Raw genomic sequence first — 15,898 nt, 5'->3', positions numbered from 1 at the left:
GCGGTAACTGGGATCTATCACCAGTGTATACCAGGTCCCTTCCGAAATAGGCAAACGAGGCTGATTCTTAATATCAAACAAAATGGCATACACATACACTCACAGTTACTAGGTAAAAATAGTTACACACACTCACTCACACAGAGTTCTAGGAGCTTATCCAGAAGTTGGGAATAGAGGGAGAGGGAGCAAATATATCTACTTATCCTGGAGAGCATGGACATCCGTGGAGGGAGAGCTTCAAACATCCAGCATCCTTGGCCAAGAGAGCAAGAGGCTTAGAGTAAACCTGAAGGGAACAGCGCTTGTGGATCTGGAAACGTGTTCGAAGGCAGAGAGGCTGAGGGAAGAGACCCTAAGGGAGAAGCCAGAAAGCTTACATGATTTGAATGAGGCCAGGGCTCAACCTTTATAGGTAAAATGTGCCCTGAGGTGAAAGAGCCCACCAAGCTATTAGAACAAAGACCCCAAGGGTTAGTTCCTGGGTTTGACAAAAAGTTTGATTGCTTTGGTTGATGGCTACTGGGGTGTGTGAAAGCAAATGCAAAACGTGTTCTAGTGCTGTACAAAAGGAATAGTTTGTTGATGAAGTCCACCAGACCTAAGTTAATAAGTTTAGGTGGGGATTGTACTTCTCCCAGGAACAACTGTATAAACTTATGAATGTCATTGATTAGCTCCTCAGTCATGGATAGAAGATCTCATGATGGAAGAAGGGAAAGGAATGTGTTAAGTGGGGATGACTCTGCAAGACCTTTGTTGCACTGGGCACTGGTGGGGCTGGAGAGATAGTAAATCCAATCACTTTTCAATCACTCCACATTCCTGTGAGGCATTCCATTCATGCCATGTCCTCCCAGGTGGGATTCAGCAACTGTCCTCTGTGGCCAAACAGCAGCCATTTTAACTTCAGAGGCCTGAACATTTTTAATATTACAAGCAGCCGTATATAAAGCTGTTATTAAAATGGTGGAGGCCAGGCCAACCGCTTACAGTGGGATTTGTTATAATTCCGCTGGGCCTGTAAGACAGAGCTGTTCTGCCAGGCATTTGGTTGATGCTCGGTAGGGCTCCCGCCAGCCAAAAAAGGGTAGAATGGGGCCCTCCCTATTAGAGCATCCACCTTCAAAAAATAAGTTTCCTTCTTCTTTAACTATTTTTCAGCGACGATTGGAAATGGATTAATGAACTGTTCATGTTGCTTGTGCTTGTTTTTAAATATTTATACTGTATTTATTATGTTTTAAAGTGTGGTTGTAATTTTAATGTATATAAATGTGATCCTCCCTGAGCCTGCCAGTGTGGGGAGGGCAGAATACAAATTTAAACAAATAAATAATAAATAAATTCTCACTTTCTAGCCAACTGAGGGTTAGGAAATATTATATCAAATACTTGGCATAGTCTAAAGCTCCCAACCCAGCAATAAACCTTGCCTCGATGAATAATCAAAGTGTTCTTTGACCAAGATCACTCATACATCTTAATGGTATAGAGAAGTTCTTCTGTCAGTGTCTTTAGCCCAGGCACAGATTACTACCAGAATCAACTGAGGGCCAAGCTACACATGACGAATGACACTTGAACGGCAAGTGGATTGAGTGGAGGGCAAGTGAACAGGGAGAAATACACTTGCCATTCAAGTGTCATCCATCATGTGTAGCTTGGCCCTGAGATATGAAAATCTGCTATAGGTAAGCCTTCCATCACCCTTCTGATGGTGTGGAGCATACCCCATTTCACTGTCATTTAATCCCTCCAATCTACATGCACAATACACTGTGGGTTGTGACTAGACATGGGCATAAACAGCATTATGAACGCAAAAAAGCCCACGAACAGCCTGTTCGGCTGTTCGCAAACAAGCTGTTCATGAGGCCTCATTCTAAACGAACAGGTGGTCGTTGCAAGCCTCATTCATTGCTGTTCGTTGCTGTTCATCAAGTCAGACAGTCTGGCACCTGCAATAAATTCCCATGGCAACTCAGGCAGGGATTGCCTGAACTCTGTCTGAACTCCTGCTGTTTCCCTGGAAACCCCAAACGAAGCCCAATTTAGCTTGATAGGCAGGTCTTCCTTCCAAGTGTGGACTGGAGCTCCAAATTTGTAACAAGAGGAAAAGACCAGGGGGGGAGGGGGGCTCTCAGCTCTGGCTTTCAGGGAGAGACAGCTGCTGTTAGAGAGACAGGGTGAGTGCATAGGAGCTTGACATTTCTTTGTGTGTAGTTGGATAGGGATCTACCCCTTCAGGTTCCAGGGCTGATGCCAGGCTCTGGGGCCAAGCTATTATTTATTATTAGTACCTTTCCTGCTGCCTGCTCAGGTAGGGTTTCTGGGAGTGGTGCAGTAGGGATCTTGATGGCTGGAGGAGAGCCTGCTGGCCCCCATGAACAACGAACAATGAACATGTTCGTGAACAAGATCATGTTCGTCAATGTTCATTTGTTTGTTGTTTGTGGATGGCAACGAACAATGAACACCATGTTCGTTTTTTTCTGTTTGGGCCCATGTCTAGTTGTGACATATTGATTGCCTGAAATGCTTAAGATCACATGCCATCAGTTAAGCACAATGGATAGCACAATGTTCCCTCCATGATATGTATTTTATGAATTGAGTTATGAGAACAAAAAACAAACAAACTGGTGTCCAGCTTGACCTTTGTAGGGATGCTTGAAGTTCAGCTCATATCCTGTTTACAGGTCTCATTCAAGGAGCCAATTTTTCCAGATCATTTCAACTGTTTCTCAACCAATTTGTGGCTCTTTGACATATAGCTTCACTATATTTCTTCCTAACACCGCTGCTTTTCCTGCAGCCATGATCATTGTTATCCCCGTATTTTTTAAATTGGCAATTACAATTGCACTATTGCAATGATCAAACATTCTGTCAATGAGTTGTTGTGATTGCTAAAGTTCTTTCAATTCTTTAAAAATAAGACTTTGACACTTCCTGTTGCAGAGTTTTATGAGGAAAAGTGTAAAGAGAACAGAAGGGGCTAGAAACTTACTTTAAAAAAAACCCCGAAAACTTAGACTTTAGTGATCATGGTGACACATTAGAAGAAGGTTAAATTGTATTAGCGCAATAGTAATTGCTGAATACTTCACTTCAGAAGGCTTCCTGTGGCGTGGCAGAGGAAAAATGCAAGGAAAATGATGGCTGTCTGCTAGAGTTAAATTCGTCTTAACTAAATGCTTAACTTAACACCAAAAAATCCTACCCTTTGGTGTTTGTCTAAGTAGTCCTTAGATAACGGCTGTCAAACTGCCAAAATCAGTAGAGCTTTGCACATGCACAATTTTGAAAAAAACAATGTAAATCTGTTCAGCTAATACATTAGAAAATGTAGTTGGCTCACCCCTGATCCTTTCATGTGAAAATGATAAGATCAAACATATAGGACACAAAGAAAGGAAATTTCAGAAAAATTACTATAAATGTACACAGTATTCAACTACAGTCCAGAGCCGAAGATACACAAGTTCTTCATTTCCCCCTCTTTATCATCTGCTCCCTTTTGTTCAGATCAGGTCTTATCATAGTGATGTAGCATTTAGGGAAAAAAATACAACTCAGTACTCCAGCACTGGAGGCCAAGATGGAGAAGATCTCCACGGCCACCATATACTTCCCTTTTGTGCTCAGGTAGGTTGGAACAAAGGACAGCCAGACCGTGCAAAACAAGAGCATGCTGAAGGTAATAGACTTGGCTTCCTGGAAAGTGTCTGGTAACTTCCTGGCAAGGAAAGCCACAACAAAACTGACAAAGGCCAGGAAGCCCATGTAGCCCAGGACACAATAAAACATGATGTCTGACCCTTTGTTGCATTCCACTATGATTTCTCCCCTTACGGAGTGCATGTTAAGATCAGGGAATGGGGGGAATTTGGCCAGCCACGTGCTGCAAAGAACAACCTGAGTTAGGGAGCAGGCAAGGACAATGGAGGTTGTCAGTTTTTTCCCCAACCATTTCCTCATGCTGGATCCAGGCTTGGCAGCAAGAAATGCGAGAACTACAGTGAGGGTTTTGGCCAACAGACAAGAGACAGCCACTGAGAAAACAATGCCAAATGTCGTTTGTCGAAGGAGGCACGTCGCCTTCTCGGGTCGGCCAATGAAGAGTAGAGCACAAAGGAAGCAAAAGAGGAGGGAGATAAGAAGAGTGTAGGAGAGATGCCGGTTATTGGCTTTGATGATGGGTGTGTTGTGGTACTTCATGAATATTCCGAGCACCAAAACTGTGATGAAAGAAAAGGAGAGAGAGAAAATGGACAAGCTGGTCCCCAAAGGCTCCTCATAAGACAAAAAGGTTATAACTTTTGGAATGCACAGATCCTGTTTTTCATTTGGGTAATGATCTTCCGGACATTGAAAACAGTTGCCCAGATCTGGAAGATAAAATATCTTTTCTGTTGAAGCTATACTTGGGAGACAATCTCAGTAGACAATCTCAGTAATCATTGTGTTATATCGCAAGACAGTAAATGAATGTTCCTAGCTCAAAACCTGGTATATTTTTACATAGTCTTCTCTTCAAATGATATTTTTCCAAGGACGAGCAATGCTAATCCAATATTTTTGGATCCTTCTGATCTCAGTTTCATCACTTAAGGAGTCCTTTTGGCCTGGATAGCTCAACATGGGTGTAATCACATCCACCATCTAGTTAAGTTAACTATACATATAAAATAAACCCTTATAACAAATGTATCAATAATCACCAGTTAAGTATGCAAAAAAAAACCCTTTTCAAACCTTAGACGGGTGAGTAGTGCATGTACACCCTGATATCCAAATGATGTTTGTACGTTATACAATTTGTGTCTTACCATTCTGGTTTGAAATCTTTCCTTCTGGACATAGAAGGCAATCATAGCAGCAGTAGGGCTTCCCTTCTTTCTTTCTTTGACTGTAACCAGAATGGCACTCTTCGTTACACTGAGAAAGGGGCTGAACCTGTCCAGAAAGACTGCCTTTAGTTCAAGTAGGAAATAATAGATTCAAGTTGCCTCAATCTGACAGAATACAAAAGCTAGGAAAGGTGTGAAATTTATCATAGGAAAACGCAGGTCCAAAATGTCACAAAGACACTCATAGAGATGGGCACGAACAGCAATACAAACAAAAAAAAGCCACGAACAGCCCAATCAGCTATTCATGAACAAGCTGTTCATGAGCCCCCATTCTAAACTAACAGGTGGTCATTGCAAGCCTCGTTCATTGCTGTTTGTCTTGCTGTTCGTCAAGCCAGACAGTCTGGCACCTGCAATCAATTCCCTTGGCAATTTAGTCAGGGATTGTCTGAACTCTGTCTGAACTCCTGCTGTTGCCCTGGAAACCCCATTCTAAGCCCAATTTAACTTGATAGGCAGGTCTTCCTTTCAAGTGCGGAACTCCAAATTTGTTACAAGGTGGGCTCTGGTTTTGCAGACAGTGGAGAGGGAGAGACAGTTGCTGTTGGCATTTTGATAGAGACAGTGCATTGGAGCTTGAATTTTCTTTGTGTGTGGTGGGATAGGGATCTACCCCCTCAAGTTCCAGGGCTGCTGCCAGGCTCTGGGTCAAGGTATTGTTTATTATTGATACCTTTCCTGGTGCCTGCTCAGGTCAGGTTTCTGGGAGTGGTGCAGTAGGGATCTTGACTTGGATGATGGCTGGAGGAGAGCCTGCTGGCCCCCACAAACAGCCAACCATGAACATGTTCATGAACAGGGTCATGTTCGTGGTTGTTCTTGAGTCCCTGTTTGTGGATGGCAATGAACAATGAGCGTCATGTTCGGGTTTTTTTCTGTTCGTGCCCATCCCTACTCACACATACAAACCAGAGGTAACTACACTATCAGAGGATATTTCTAAATCATGAAAGAGAAGCTAAACACTGTTCCCCAGCAATCCTTCCCTAAAATTGAAAGCAGAAGCCACATTTTTTACTATTTTTTAAAAAATAATATAGAATATTGTGCCTTATATAGAAATACCACAACCAGAATTTATTCAGTGCCTAAATAGGGAACCATTTTTAAACATTGGGAAAATGGTGGTACACATCTAAAATCCAGAGGAGTTAGCCATGTTAGTCTGTAGTAGCAAAATCAAAAAGAGTCCACTAGCACTTTGACTCTGTCAAGCTGGGACTGAATAGGGACTATGAATGGTTATCCCATTATCACAGGTAACTAATTTCCTTTACAGAAGCAGGATCAAGGGGAGTCCAGTGGCACCTGGCGTGGGCTTTCGAGGATCACAGTTCTCTTTGTCAGAAGTATCTGGCGGGGAGAGCTGTGATTCTCGAATGCTTGTGCTGCAGTGGCATTGGTTGGTCTTGGAGGTGCTGCTGGACTCTTTGATTTTGCTACTACAGACTAACACGGCTAACTCCTTTGAACCTTTACAGAAGCAAACTGATCTCCATATCAGAAGGAGCTGTTTGCATCTCCATATCAGAAGGAGTTTTTGCATCTCCATATCAGAAGGAGCTGTTTGCATCTACTCCGCCCTCCCCTTTCCTCCTCTATATCTGACCAGTTTCTTTTGGCTCTCCATGCATCTGACGAAGAGAACTGTGATTCTCGAAAGCTTATGCTACAATAAAATTGGTTAGTCTTAAAGGTGCTACTGGACTCTTTTTGATTTCACATCTAAAATGTGTGTGGCACCTACCTGGTTGAAGATACTGGGCCACTGGATGGCATCTTCACAAATGGTGAATACATTTTCTAGGAGAGCATCTGGGTCTATCCTTCCAACTTTGATTCTAAGAAAAGATTGGTTTGGGAATGTCACCCAGTTAACAACATCGAATCCAGATATTAATTCCCCATTCTGGTCAAAGGAAATTTTATCTCCAGCACTGTTGTTGAAGGAGACACTTCTCAGAAAATGGGGGAACTATATAGTAGTAGAAAAAATCATACGTTCATATTTTAAAAGATATATTTTACCTTTGGGTGATCACATTTCACTTGACAAAACAACACAGGCCAGAAGAGACTCAAATGATAAAATTAAGACAAGGCCCAACCTGTAGACTACTTTCTGCCAACAGGAAAGGTGAGCTATAAATATTTTAATAAATAAATAAATATAAAACCCAGAACCTAATAAGCATGACATTCAAAAGAGGAAAGAGTATATGTAAGAAAAGAACGCTCCTTTGCAGACACACAGTAAATTGTCCATACATAGTTATGTATTGCAATTTCTCCATCAACTAGCCTCTCACTAGTGTTGCCAGGTCAACTCAGAAAGCTCACATGTCACATTTTTACACCACTTGCAGCAATGAAGAAGGTTGGATCCACCACTTTTCATGCCAAGCTCTTCCCCTGGTCCCTTTGCCCACCCTTCATTCTTGCTGCTTGCCTGAAATCAAGGAGGAGGGCAGCCAGGCTCAGAGCCTGAGTGAGATCAAAGGGTCATAATTGTGCCCTCTCTCGAGAAAAGGTTTATGAAACAAATATTACAGTAAGTGACTAATAGGAGAAAAGTTATAAAAATAGGGCAGAATTAATACAGGGCAATACTCACAAAGAAAAATTATCGCCCCCCAGACAACAAAGCCCCCTGTCATGACTGCCTTAGTTCCTCTTCTTCTGGCATGACCCAGAAGTGACAGTGTCATGGGAGGGCCAATTTGTTAGTGCCCGGCCAAAAGCATAACATTTCTGCCTTTTGTGGAAGACAGGCTTCCTCGAGGCCTCCAGGCTGCTCCTTCTTCAGCCTGAGGCCCAGGATCAGGTCCCTTACACTGATATGGAGAGCACTTGTAGGGTTCCATAAGGCAGAATCTTCTCCCCCACGTTGTTTAACCTCTATGTAAAGCCGTTCAGAGAGCTTATTTGTTGCCATGGCCATATGCAGATGACACCCAGGAAACAAATTGAAACCGAACCTAGACAAGATGGAAATGATGCTGACTGGAAAAGCAGAGGTCCTGAAGGACATTGTCCTTCTGACCTTTGATAGTGTTCAGTTGACCCCGGCTGCCTCAGTTAAGAACCTCTGTGTTATACTAGATCCAGCACTACTGCTGGAGAAGCAAGAAAATGCAGCTTCAAAAAATGTAGGGGGTTATCTTCTCCCAACTCAGACTATCTTGGAAGATAGCTCCCTATCTTGACATGGCTGATCTGGCCACCTGGATTCATGGCACAGTAACATCGAGACTAGACTACTGTAATGCCCTCTAAATAGGTCTTCCCTCAAAGCCGATTCAGAGAGTTCAGCTGGCGTAGAACACTGGACCTCATTTACTTTCAGGATCTTCCCAATCTGTTGTTGGGCAGAATTAAAGGTGACGACTATCACATTCAAAGCCATGGCCTCACCTCTCATAACTGTGAAAACATCTCTCCCCCTATGTTCTGCCATAGCATATGTGTTCATCTGGACGTGACCTCCTGCAAATACCACCCTGCAGTTGAGTGAAATCTACAGCTGCCCACACGTGCTTTCTCGGTGGTAGCCCCCACTTTATGGAAGGTTTGCTTGAGTCGGTCAGGAAAGCATCCACTCTCCTGGCTTTCCACAAACAATCCATGACTGAATTATTCAGGAAGGATTTCTACCCAGATTATGGGGCTGTCATTAGAAGTAGCTCAGAGAGATGCATTGTTAGTAACAGGGACTATCTGCTGCTCTGTTGGGTACTGTCTGCATATGTGCAGATGAAACTACTAGGGAGTTTCCGCATTGCTAAACATGCCATGCAAATTGGTTGCTCTTGCTTTAGCAAGATCTCATCTCTGTGCTTTGGTTTTATGGGGGGGGGGGGTTCCTGAATTTTCTTCTACCCTACCCTATTATATCTGTTTCTCTGAATGTCCCGACTGCTGTTTATTGTTTTAATTAGTTCAGTGAATTTCCTAGCTGTAGACTATATAGTATTTTCACTTGCACTGTGAAATCTGCCACAGAGAGAGAGAGAGAGAGAGAGAGAGAGAGAGAGAGAGAGAGAGAGAGAGAGAGAGAGAGAGAGAGATTTCTCAGGGGGTTACCTGCCATAGCTGCCACTTTTGACGTGTCCTTTCCCCTCCATCCTTCCTAGGTACATGCTTGGATTTCGATGAATGCATGGCATGCAAAGCATGTGCCACTGCATACACTGCGTTGTAAGTGCTGTAGCTGTGGGCAGTCATGCTCATTTCAAAGACAGAGCTAGGAAGGGTCTCCAGCTTCTCATTCCCTGTGCACATTTCTTCAACATTCTTGTCTAACACAGTGCAGATTCCCCTAAACTTCCTGTCAGGAAGGATACAGGTAAATGAATGTTCCCAGAAGTCCCCCAAAAAACCATCCTCTTTTTCAAGGGTGGGGTGTCTGAGATGGAGAAATTTCTCGAATCCTAGCATGTCCTTGGAGTGAACTGCCAAGGATAGAGAGCCATGGATGAAGTCAATGTCCCAAAATCTTTGAAAGGCATCTGACGTGAAGTCCATCTGGGCTGTCATGATCCAGACTTTACCTTTTGTCTTCATTGGTATCTCCTCAAATTCTGCATAACGGAGTAAACTTCTTAACCACATTATAGTCTGATATTCACCATGGAAAACCACCACAGTAGCAGTGCTTCTCATGACAATATGGCATAGCTCAGTTTCTTCTTTTACATATTTTGAAATGTCAGTAGTGGAACTCATTTTTGGTAATGATTGTATGAAGTCAAAGCAGATTCCATTTTGGGAAAACATGGGAAGCACATTGTGTACAAATGTCTTTACAATGTCAACATCCAGATAAATCACTCCAATCCATACCCACCGGAAATACAGTAATAACCGAAGAAGGCCATAGTACTGATGAGCCCCATTGGGGAACATCCAGTGGAAGAAAACATCTTCTGCTTTGTTGTTCACATCTGGAGTAGAACCATAAATGAGCTAAATATAGAAGAAGAAGAGGGGAGAGGAAGAGGTATTTCCTAAATGTTAGTGTATGTAGTTGCAAAAATTCAGTTTCTTCAGAACAGCAATTGAATGGATGGAGATTCATTGTAAATCTTCAGTGAGCATTTATAAACCAGGAGATTCCTTCCTTCCTTCAGGACTCTAATCTGAAGAGCCAGGTTTGATTCATGATTTTAAAAAAACCCTGGAAAATTATTCCAGGGTGCAAATGGCCCTTTCATTTGAACTGGTATAGGCATAGACTGAAGTGGTATAGCCCAGGAACAATACCATTTCATTATGATGTACATGTAGCATTTCCATGAACCTGAAGTCACTCTTTAAAGTAGCTTGAGTAAATATAGCGATGCTCTCCAATCTCATAGTTACACGAGTAAATGAATACATGAGTTATTTTTCAATCAGACCTCTGAATAAACCAATAGAATTGTGTTTCTTCATCTGATTCAATATTAAGCAGCAAGCAAGGTATCCTTTTGCACTTTAAGCATACCTTTTCTGTCATCAGACCTCAACAAGTGTGCCTCAAAGCTAAGGGAAGTAAGGATAATTTCTTCACACATGCAATGAATACATCTTACTTGTGGAATCTTGTACATGCACAGGATGGTTGCCATATGAAGATAGATATTGGAGTTGGGTCCCCCAATAACTGCTACTGGATCGTTCTGTGTGTCACATTTATAGTTCGGGATGAATCTGTCCTGTGTGGAGAGAAGTTCCAGTGAGGCATGAATGGTCTGGACTGGATGGAAATAGTTGTTATAGATGTCGAAGCCCAAGGTGATGTTGGGTAAAAGCTGTGGATTCTCATTGATTTCCTTTACTGCAAATATCAAGGCCAGGATGTGCTGGTAGATCTGAGTCATTACCCTGCAATGAGAGTTTTATTCTACACCACAGTCCATCATAGTCAGATCATGCCATTAAGAATGTTGGTGTTCACTATTTGATTGCTTACAACATTAAACTAACATATTGTCAAGGATTCCTTGGAGTTTATCCACTTGTGAAGTGCAATGTTCTTGCATGCCCCCCCCCCATGATGGCCTGAAATGCTTACCGAATCATCCCCAGTCTCTCAGGAACAGTTTGGGAGGGGGATATTTTAAGCTGATGTGAGGGAAAGAGGTGACAACATTATGCTTAGCAGTTAGCAAATCTTCTGCTCATGGGAAAACTCTTGGGCTTCTAAGCCATTCTTTTGACCCGATCCAGGGAAGTATGAAATTGATTAGGAAGACCCACGTGGGGTTGGATCCAGACTTAATTTCCTCTCAGTGGAATGAATCTTTCTTGTCTCTCTCATCACATTTAATCTCTTTGACCTCCACAAAAAGGGGGATTGGGAAACCTGAGGAATAACATGAGGGCCTGCAATGGGAAGTGGGCACCCGTGGAAATGGCTAGTTTGGTCTGGATCTAGCTTCAAACATTTGCCCAGTAGGGGTGGTCACTTTGGAAGCCATGAGTTAGTACACAAGCCCATGCATGCATTGCATTCATAGCCAGCTCCTAATTAATAACATATTTATTCATCTTTGATCGGAAACATATATTTGGAAAGAGTGCTGTGTTTCTGAACTAAAGAAGGACAGACAAGTAAGAATTATTATTTATATTGACATCAACAGAGAAGCATTTTTCAGCTTGCTATCATGATAGGATTTTTAAAAAATATCTTACACGCAATGTAAGTCAGAAATTTGACCTAGGGACTCTGCCCAGTAAAAGGTGCGGTCTTCCATCCCCTAAAAGACATTGAGAAATTAAAAAGTGAGAACTTTTCTAATTCTCCCTTCCAAACAGCATATTTCCAGCTCACCTTCATGCTATTTCTGGGGGGTCCCCTGTAACCCAGGAATGTTATTTCAGGGGGCATTTGGGACTACAGTGGGAAGGGAAATGGAGGAAGATACATTCCGTAGATATAAAGCCCTTCCACCAGCAGAATTTACCAGTGAATCCAAGCCATAATTTGGCTAAAATTTTGAAAAAAATCTGATGTAAGAGCACAGCCTGCATTGGAAGTAAAGCTCAATATGCTAGATCATAGAATGCTTTGGCTAGTTATACATCAACGCAGTTAAGGGAAACATTTTAACTCAAAATTTCCATTCTTTTTCTTGCATAGTTAGGTTGTAAGCATTTTCAATTTATTCTCAAAGTGAAGCTTTTTTTCAACTTTTTCAATGCTAGAAAAATAGACCTACACCCAATTGATTGGCTGAGGTGTTTGGAAATTTGGAGATATTCCATTGTTCCTTTGTCATATTTTGAATACTGCCATGAGACTTTTTCTGGGAAAAATAGTTTATAAAATATTCTTCATCAGTAAAGCTGAAATGTGTTTCATGTGTAACCGATTTCTATCGACATATTGGTGGGGGGTTTTTTATATGAGAGATAATATAATATAACCTATTCAGATATATTTTGCAAGTACAACATTGAAAAGGTCAATTCTTTGCCCCATATAATACTGGAATGCCCTCATAATAATTCTTATCATGAACTGTAGATTACTTCTATTCTAATAAACTACCCTCTACTGTACCAAAGGCAATATAATCCCTTCTTTGCTGGTGGATAGAGACCCAAGGATCCCACTGGTGTTGGCCAAGTCTTTCTCCTCCATATTTTCATTAAAGAAATAAAGACTCCAAATCGACTGCTCAAGATCATTGGCTCAACAAAGCTCGAAAGGAAAGGAAGGGAAAAGAAAGGAAAGGAAAACTTTAAAAAACATACAAATATAAAACAAAAAGTTTAGGACTTCCTTCATGATAGAGGATTCCACTGTAGTTTGGAAGATAAAAAATACATTGATGCTGTGGTAGAGGACACTTTGGAGGGTGTGCACGATCGATTTCTAGTGGGAATATGTTTAAGGAGAACTAAATTTCTTGCTATACATACAATGTTGCTTCAACAACGATTGCTATGATGATTAACAGTAATCCTGATTACGAAAATAACAAAGCACAGACAAGACACAATTCCTTCCTGCCCCATTGAAGCTAAAGCACTGGATTGGTCTGTCTGAGAATGATATCTGAACAAATATATTATATTTTATTTAAGAGCACCAGTGTGGAATAGCAATTAGATTATCTGTCAAGTATTTGGGGGACCAGTTTTGAACACCTGCTCTGCCACGGAAGAATTATATCTAACTTCAGGCCATTTATTCTTCTGTCAGCTAACCTACCTTAGAGGATTGTGTTAATGATAAAATAGGGAAGAGAGTACAATCTTTTAAGTGTTTTAGGTTTCCTTTGGGGAAGAAAAGATATGTTATAACAAAGATGTCTTATCCCATTTTTTAAAAAAATATGCCCAAGATCCCCCACATCATGATAAATCAAATGAAATTATGAATCAAAATGCATAAAATGCATAAAAGAATCAAAATGCATGAAATAACATCAGTATCATTAACACAAATGCACAGCAGTAATACCTAATAACCTACGTAACCACCATCATTATCCCGAAAGGAATGAACATTAAAACATTAGTAACTCACATTAGAAATGCAAAATGATTGGATTTTATACAAAATTAATCCTTACAGAAAGCCATGAAAGGGTTGGTAGGAAGGATTATTTCTAAAAGTTGTTGGGCTGGAAAGAGTGAAGATCTGAGAAATAATGCCACCAATGAGGAAATCTCCTGATCGATAGTACTTGTGACAAATAGGACGGTTTCTGCTGAAGGGACACTGAATGGTAGGAACTTTGCACCCCGCTTTGGGCAGCAGTACTAATACCAACACAAAGAAAACAATAATTTTACTTAAAAATCTTCCATCTAGACGCAAATCTACCTTTCTCCACATATTCCTCAGTGTCCTTCAAAACTACATGTCTAGAGTTGTAATTAGGACTGTATAGGGCAAATCTACAATGATCAGTCTGACAGAAAGCCTGTCTCTCTATAAATCCTTCTCTCACTGGGAAAGGGGATATTAATAACATCCTTCAGTCATGGTTTGTAATTTTTCAAGTGATAACTAGAACTCTCTAAGGGTGCAGAGAAGAAGCAGCAACTACAGAGAATTAGATAATAGCACAGATGATTATCTTTAGGACATTGACACAGTCATAACTTCTATTTGGCACAGGAGAAGGAAACATGTCCATTGCATCTCCTGAATAGTCTCCTGTAGTCCGCAGGGAGTTAGCCAGGTTGGAATGGTCTGGAACAAGAAAGTGTCACTTGAAAGAATGCGCCCTTGAGAAAGAAAACACAAATTCAAAAGCAGAAGCACTTATAAGATAATTAGTTGAAGAGCTGGCCTCAGATTTAACACCCATTTCAATCTGGGTCAGATATGCAAAGCAAGATTAATTTATATTTTAAAGATTTTTTTAAAAAGTTATCGTAAGCAAACAAAGATTTTATGATTTGTCTGACCAAGTGTAGAAATATGTGTACTTCCCCCCCAACTGCACTAAATTTACAACGGTCTTTGGACATTAGACTGATAACTAAATGAATGGGTATAAAGGGGGGGGAGTTATCCCTGAATTACCTCAAAATAAGAAAAGAGTGCAAAGAGTTCCATTAACCACCATCAAGAGAAGCAGATTGTGTAGCTATTCCACCCAAGGGAATGGGGCACAGGGTTCTTTTAAGGACAGGGTAGTGCATCTTGTTTTGAATCTCTCTCCACAATGTCGGTCAAGGATCGAGTCTTTTTCTGTAGGGTTTTCTTAGTACTGGGAAGACGGAGGCACAGTTAGGAAATGCTGCATTATACTGGAATTTGCAAGCGCTAAGATCCCAATACAGGCAAGTGGCTGCAGCCAGAAAAAGATTCAGGGCTGATCTGGAAACACTTCAAAATATACAACAGAGAACCAACAGGTGGGCTACATGGATAGAATCTGTCCAAATAACCCAACTGTTTGTCTTTTCTCTGCAGTTTATAGTTGCTCATCAAATAGGAGATTGGAACACAAATCAGGAAACACAAATCAGGAAACGCAAATTCTAAATCCTGTTCTTTCCTAGCCTGAAGGGCTAGGAAACCATGTGAAAGGTTTGCTTTTCAGATCAAACTTTTAAATAGTTTTATTACAACAGAAAAATAGCGAACAAATATGACTTCTACATAATTATTACTCTCATAAATCTCACTATCTTGTTTTACATTATCCCAGGAATAAAAGATGCATTAAATAGACTGAATTGTGGGTTACATGTTTATTATTTAGTGCTTTAGAGGAAAACATCTCTGAAACAATTGTAGATGTTCTTTGCGCTAGGAGGGAGATAGACAATGGCTTCTTCTGCTGGTTTGTTCAGATGATCCAACACCTCCAAAACTTGGATAGACAGTAGAACTGTTCTGTGCCATTTATTGGCCACTCCAGTAAAGAGGGCCTGCCAGTGTCATAAGCATACCCACTGACTGTCACTGGGGATCAGTCAGCCTTCAAAGCCCAACAGTGACTCCCAATCAGGATCTATCCTTAGCCATCAGAGTCTCTTCACTGCTGTGAAGCTGCAGGATATCCAAGATTGCCCTATCAGCCTCTCAGGTCCCTTCAGCAATACAAGATGTTCCAATTATGGTCAATTTCTTCAATGAAACTGAAGTTCAAACAATACAATGACTTAAAATAGGTGGGATATGGCTCCCTTGGTATATTCAATTGAGGATTCCGGACCAAAAGGAAAACCCTAATCAGCATTACTGGTGACTTAGAGGTTATTGTTGTTTTTGCAGTGGCCATGTTACAATCTTAGGCTTAGCCAAGGAAGATGCTGCAGGGGAAGGCAAAGGCACACCACCTCTATTTTGCACTTGCCTTGAATGCCCCTTTCTGGGATTGCCATAAGTCAGTTGCAAAAGGAGAGCACTTAAATACATACATACTGAGGATAAGGAAAACTCTCAGAAATAGTGGGACAGGTGTTCAAACACATCTCCCTTTTTTTCTCTCTGTAGACAACACACTTCTCTTCTTCTTAATGTT

At 41.2% G+C, this 15,898-nt stretch overlaps 1 protein-coding gene across 1 annotated transcript; it reads right to left on the bottom strand.

Moving 5' to 3' along the window:
* Positions 1-3,492: 3,492 nt before the first annotated feature.
* LOC129339701 (vomeronasal type-2 receptor 26-like) lies at positions 3,493-10,780 on the bottom strand. The gene is made up of 4 exons (XM_054994280.1): positions 10,493-10,780; positions 9,003-9,884; positions 4,836-4,962; positions 3,493-4,394 (listed from the first exon to the last, which is right to left on the bottom strand). Exons 1-4 carry the CDS (start codon positions 10,778-10,780, stop codon positions 3,493-3,495), a joined length of 2,199 nt encoding a protein of 732 aa, XP_054850255.1.
* Positions 10,781-15,898: the final 5,118 nt, after the last annotated feature.

The sequence above is a fragment of the Eublepharis macularius genome, chromosome 12, assembly GCF_028583425.1.
Source record: "Eublepharis macularius isolate TG4126 chromosome 12, MPM_Emac_v1.0, whole genome shotgun sequence".
Classification (NCBI taxonomy): domain Eukaryota; kingdom Metazoa; phylum Chordata; class Lepidosauria; order Squamata; family Eublepharidae; genus Eublepharis; species Eublepharis macularius.
This window is presented reverse-complemented; position numbering and strand designations above follow the sequence as displayed.

Excerpts from the sequence above, each read along its gene's own strand:
- LOC129339701 (XM_054994280.1), bottom strand. The coding sequence starts at position 10,780 with ATGACTCAGATCTACCAGCACATCCTGGCCTTGATATTTGCAGTAAAG. Across the intron at positions 9,885-10,492 it reads GCATGTACAAGATTCCACAA|CTCATTTATGGTTCTACTCC; the intron begins GTAAGATGTATT and ends TTCTATATTTAG. Across the intron at positions 4,963-9,002 it reads AAAAGTGGCAGCTATGGCAG|GTTCAGCCCCTTTCTCAGTG; the intron begins GTAACCCCCTGA and ends CTTTCTGGACAG.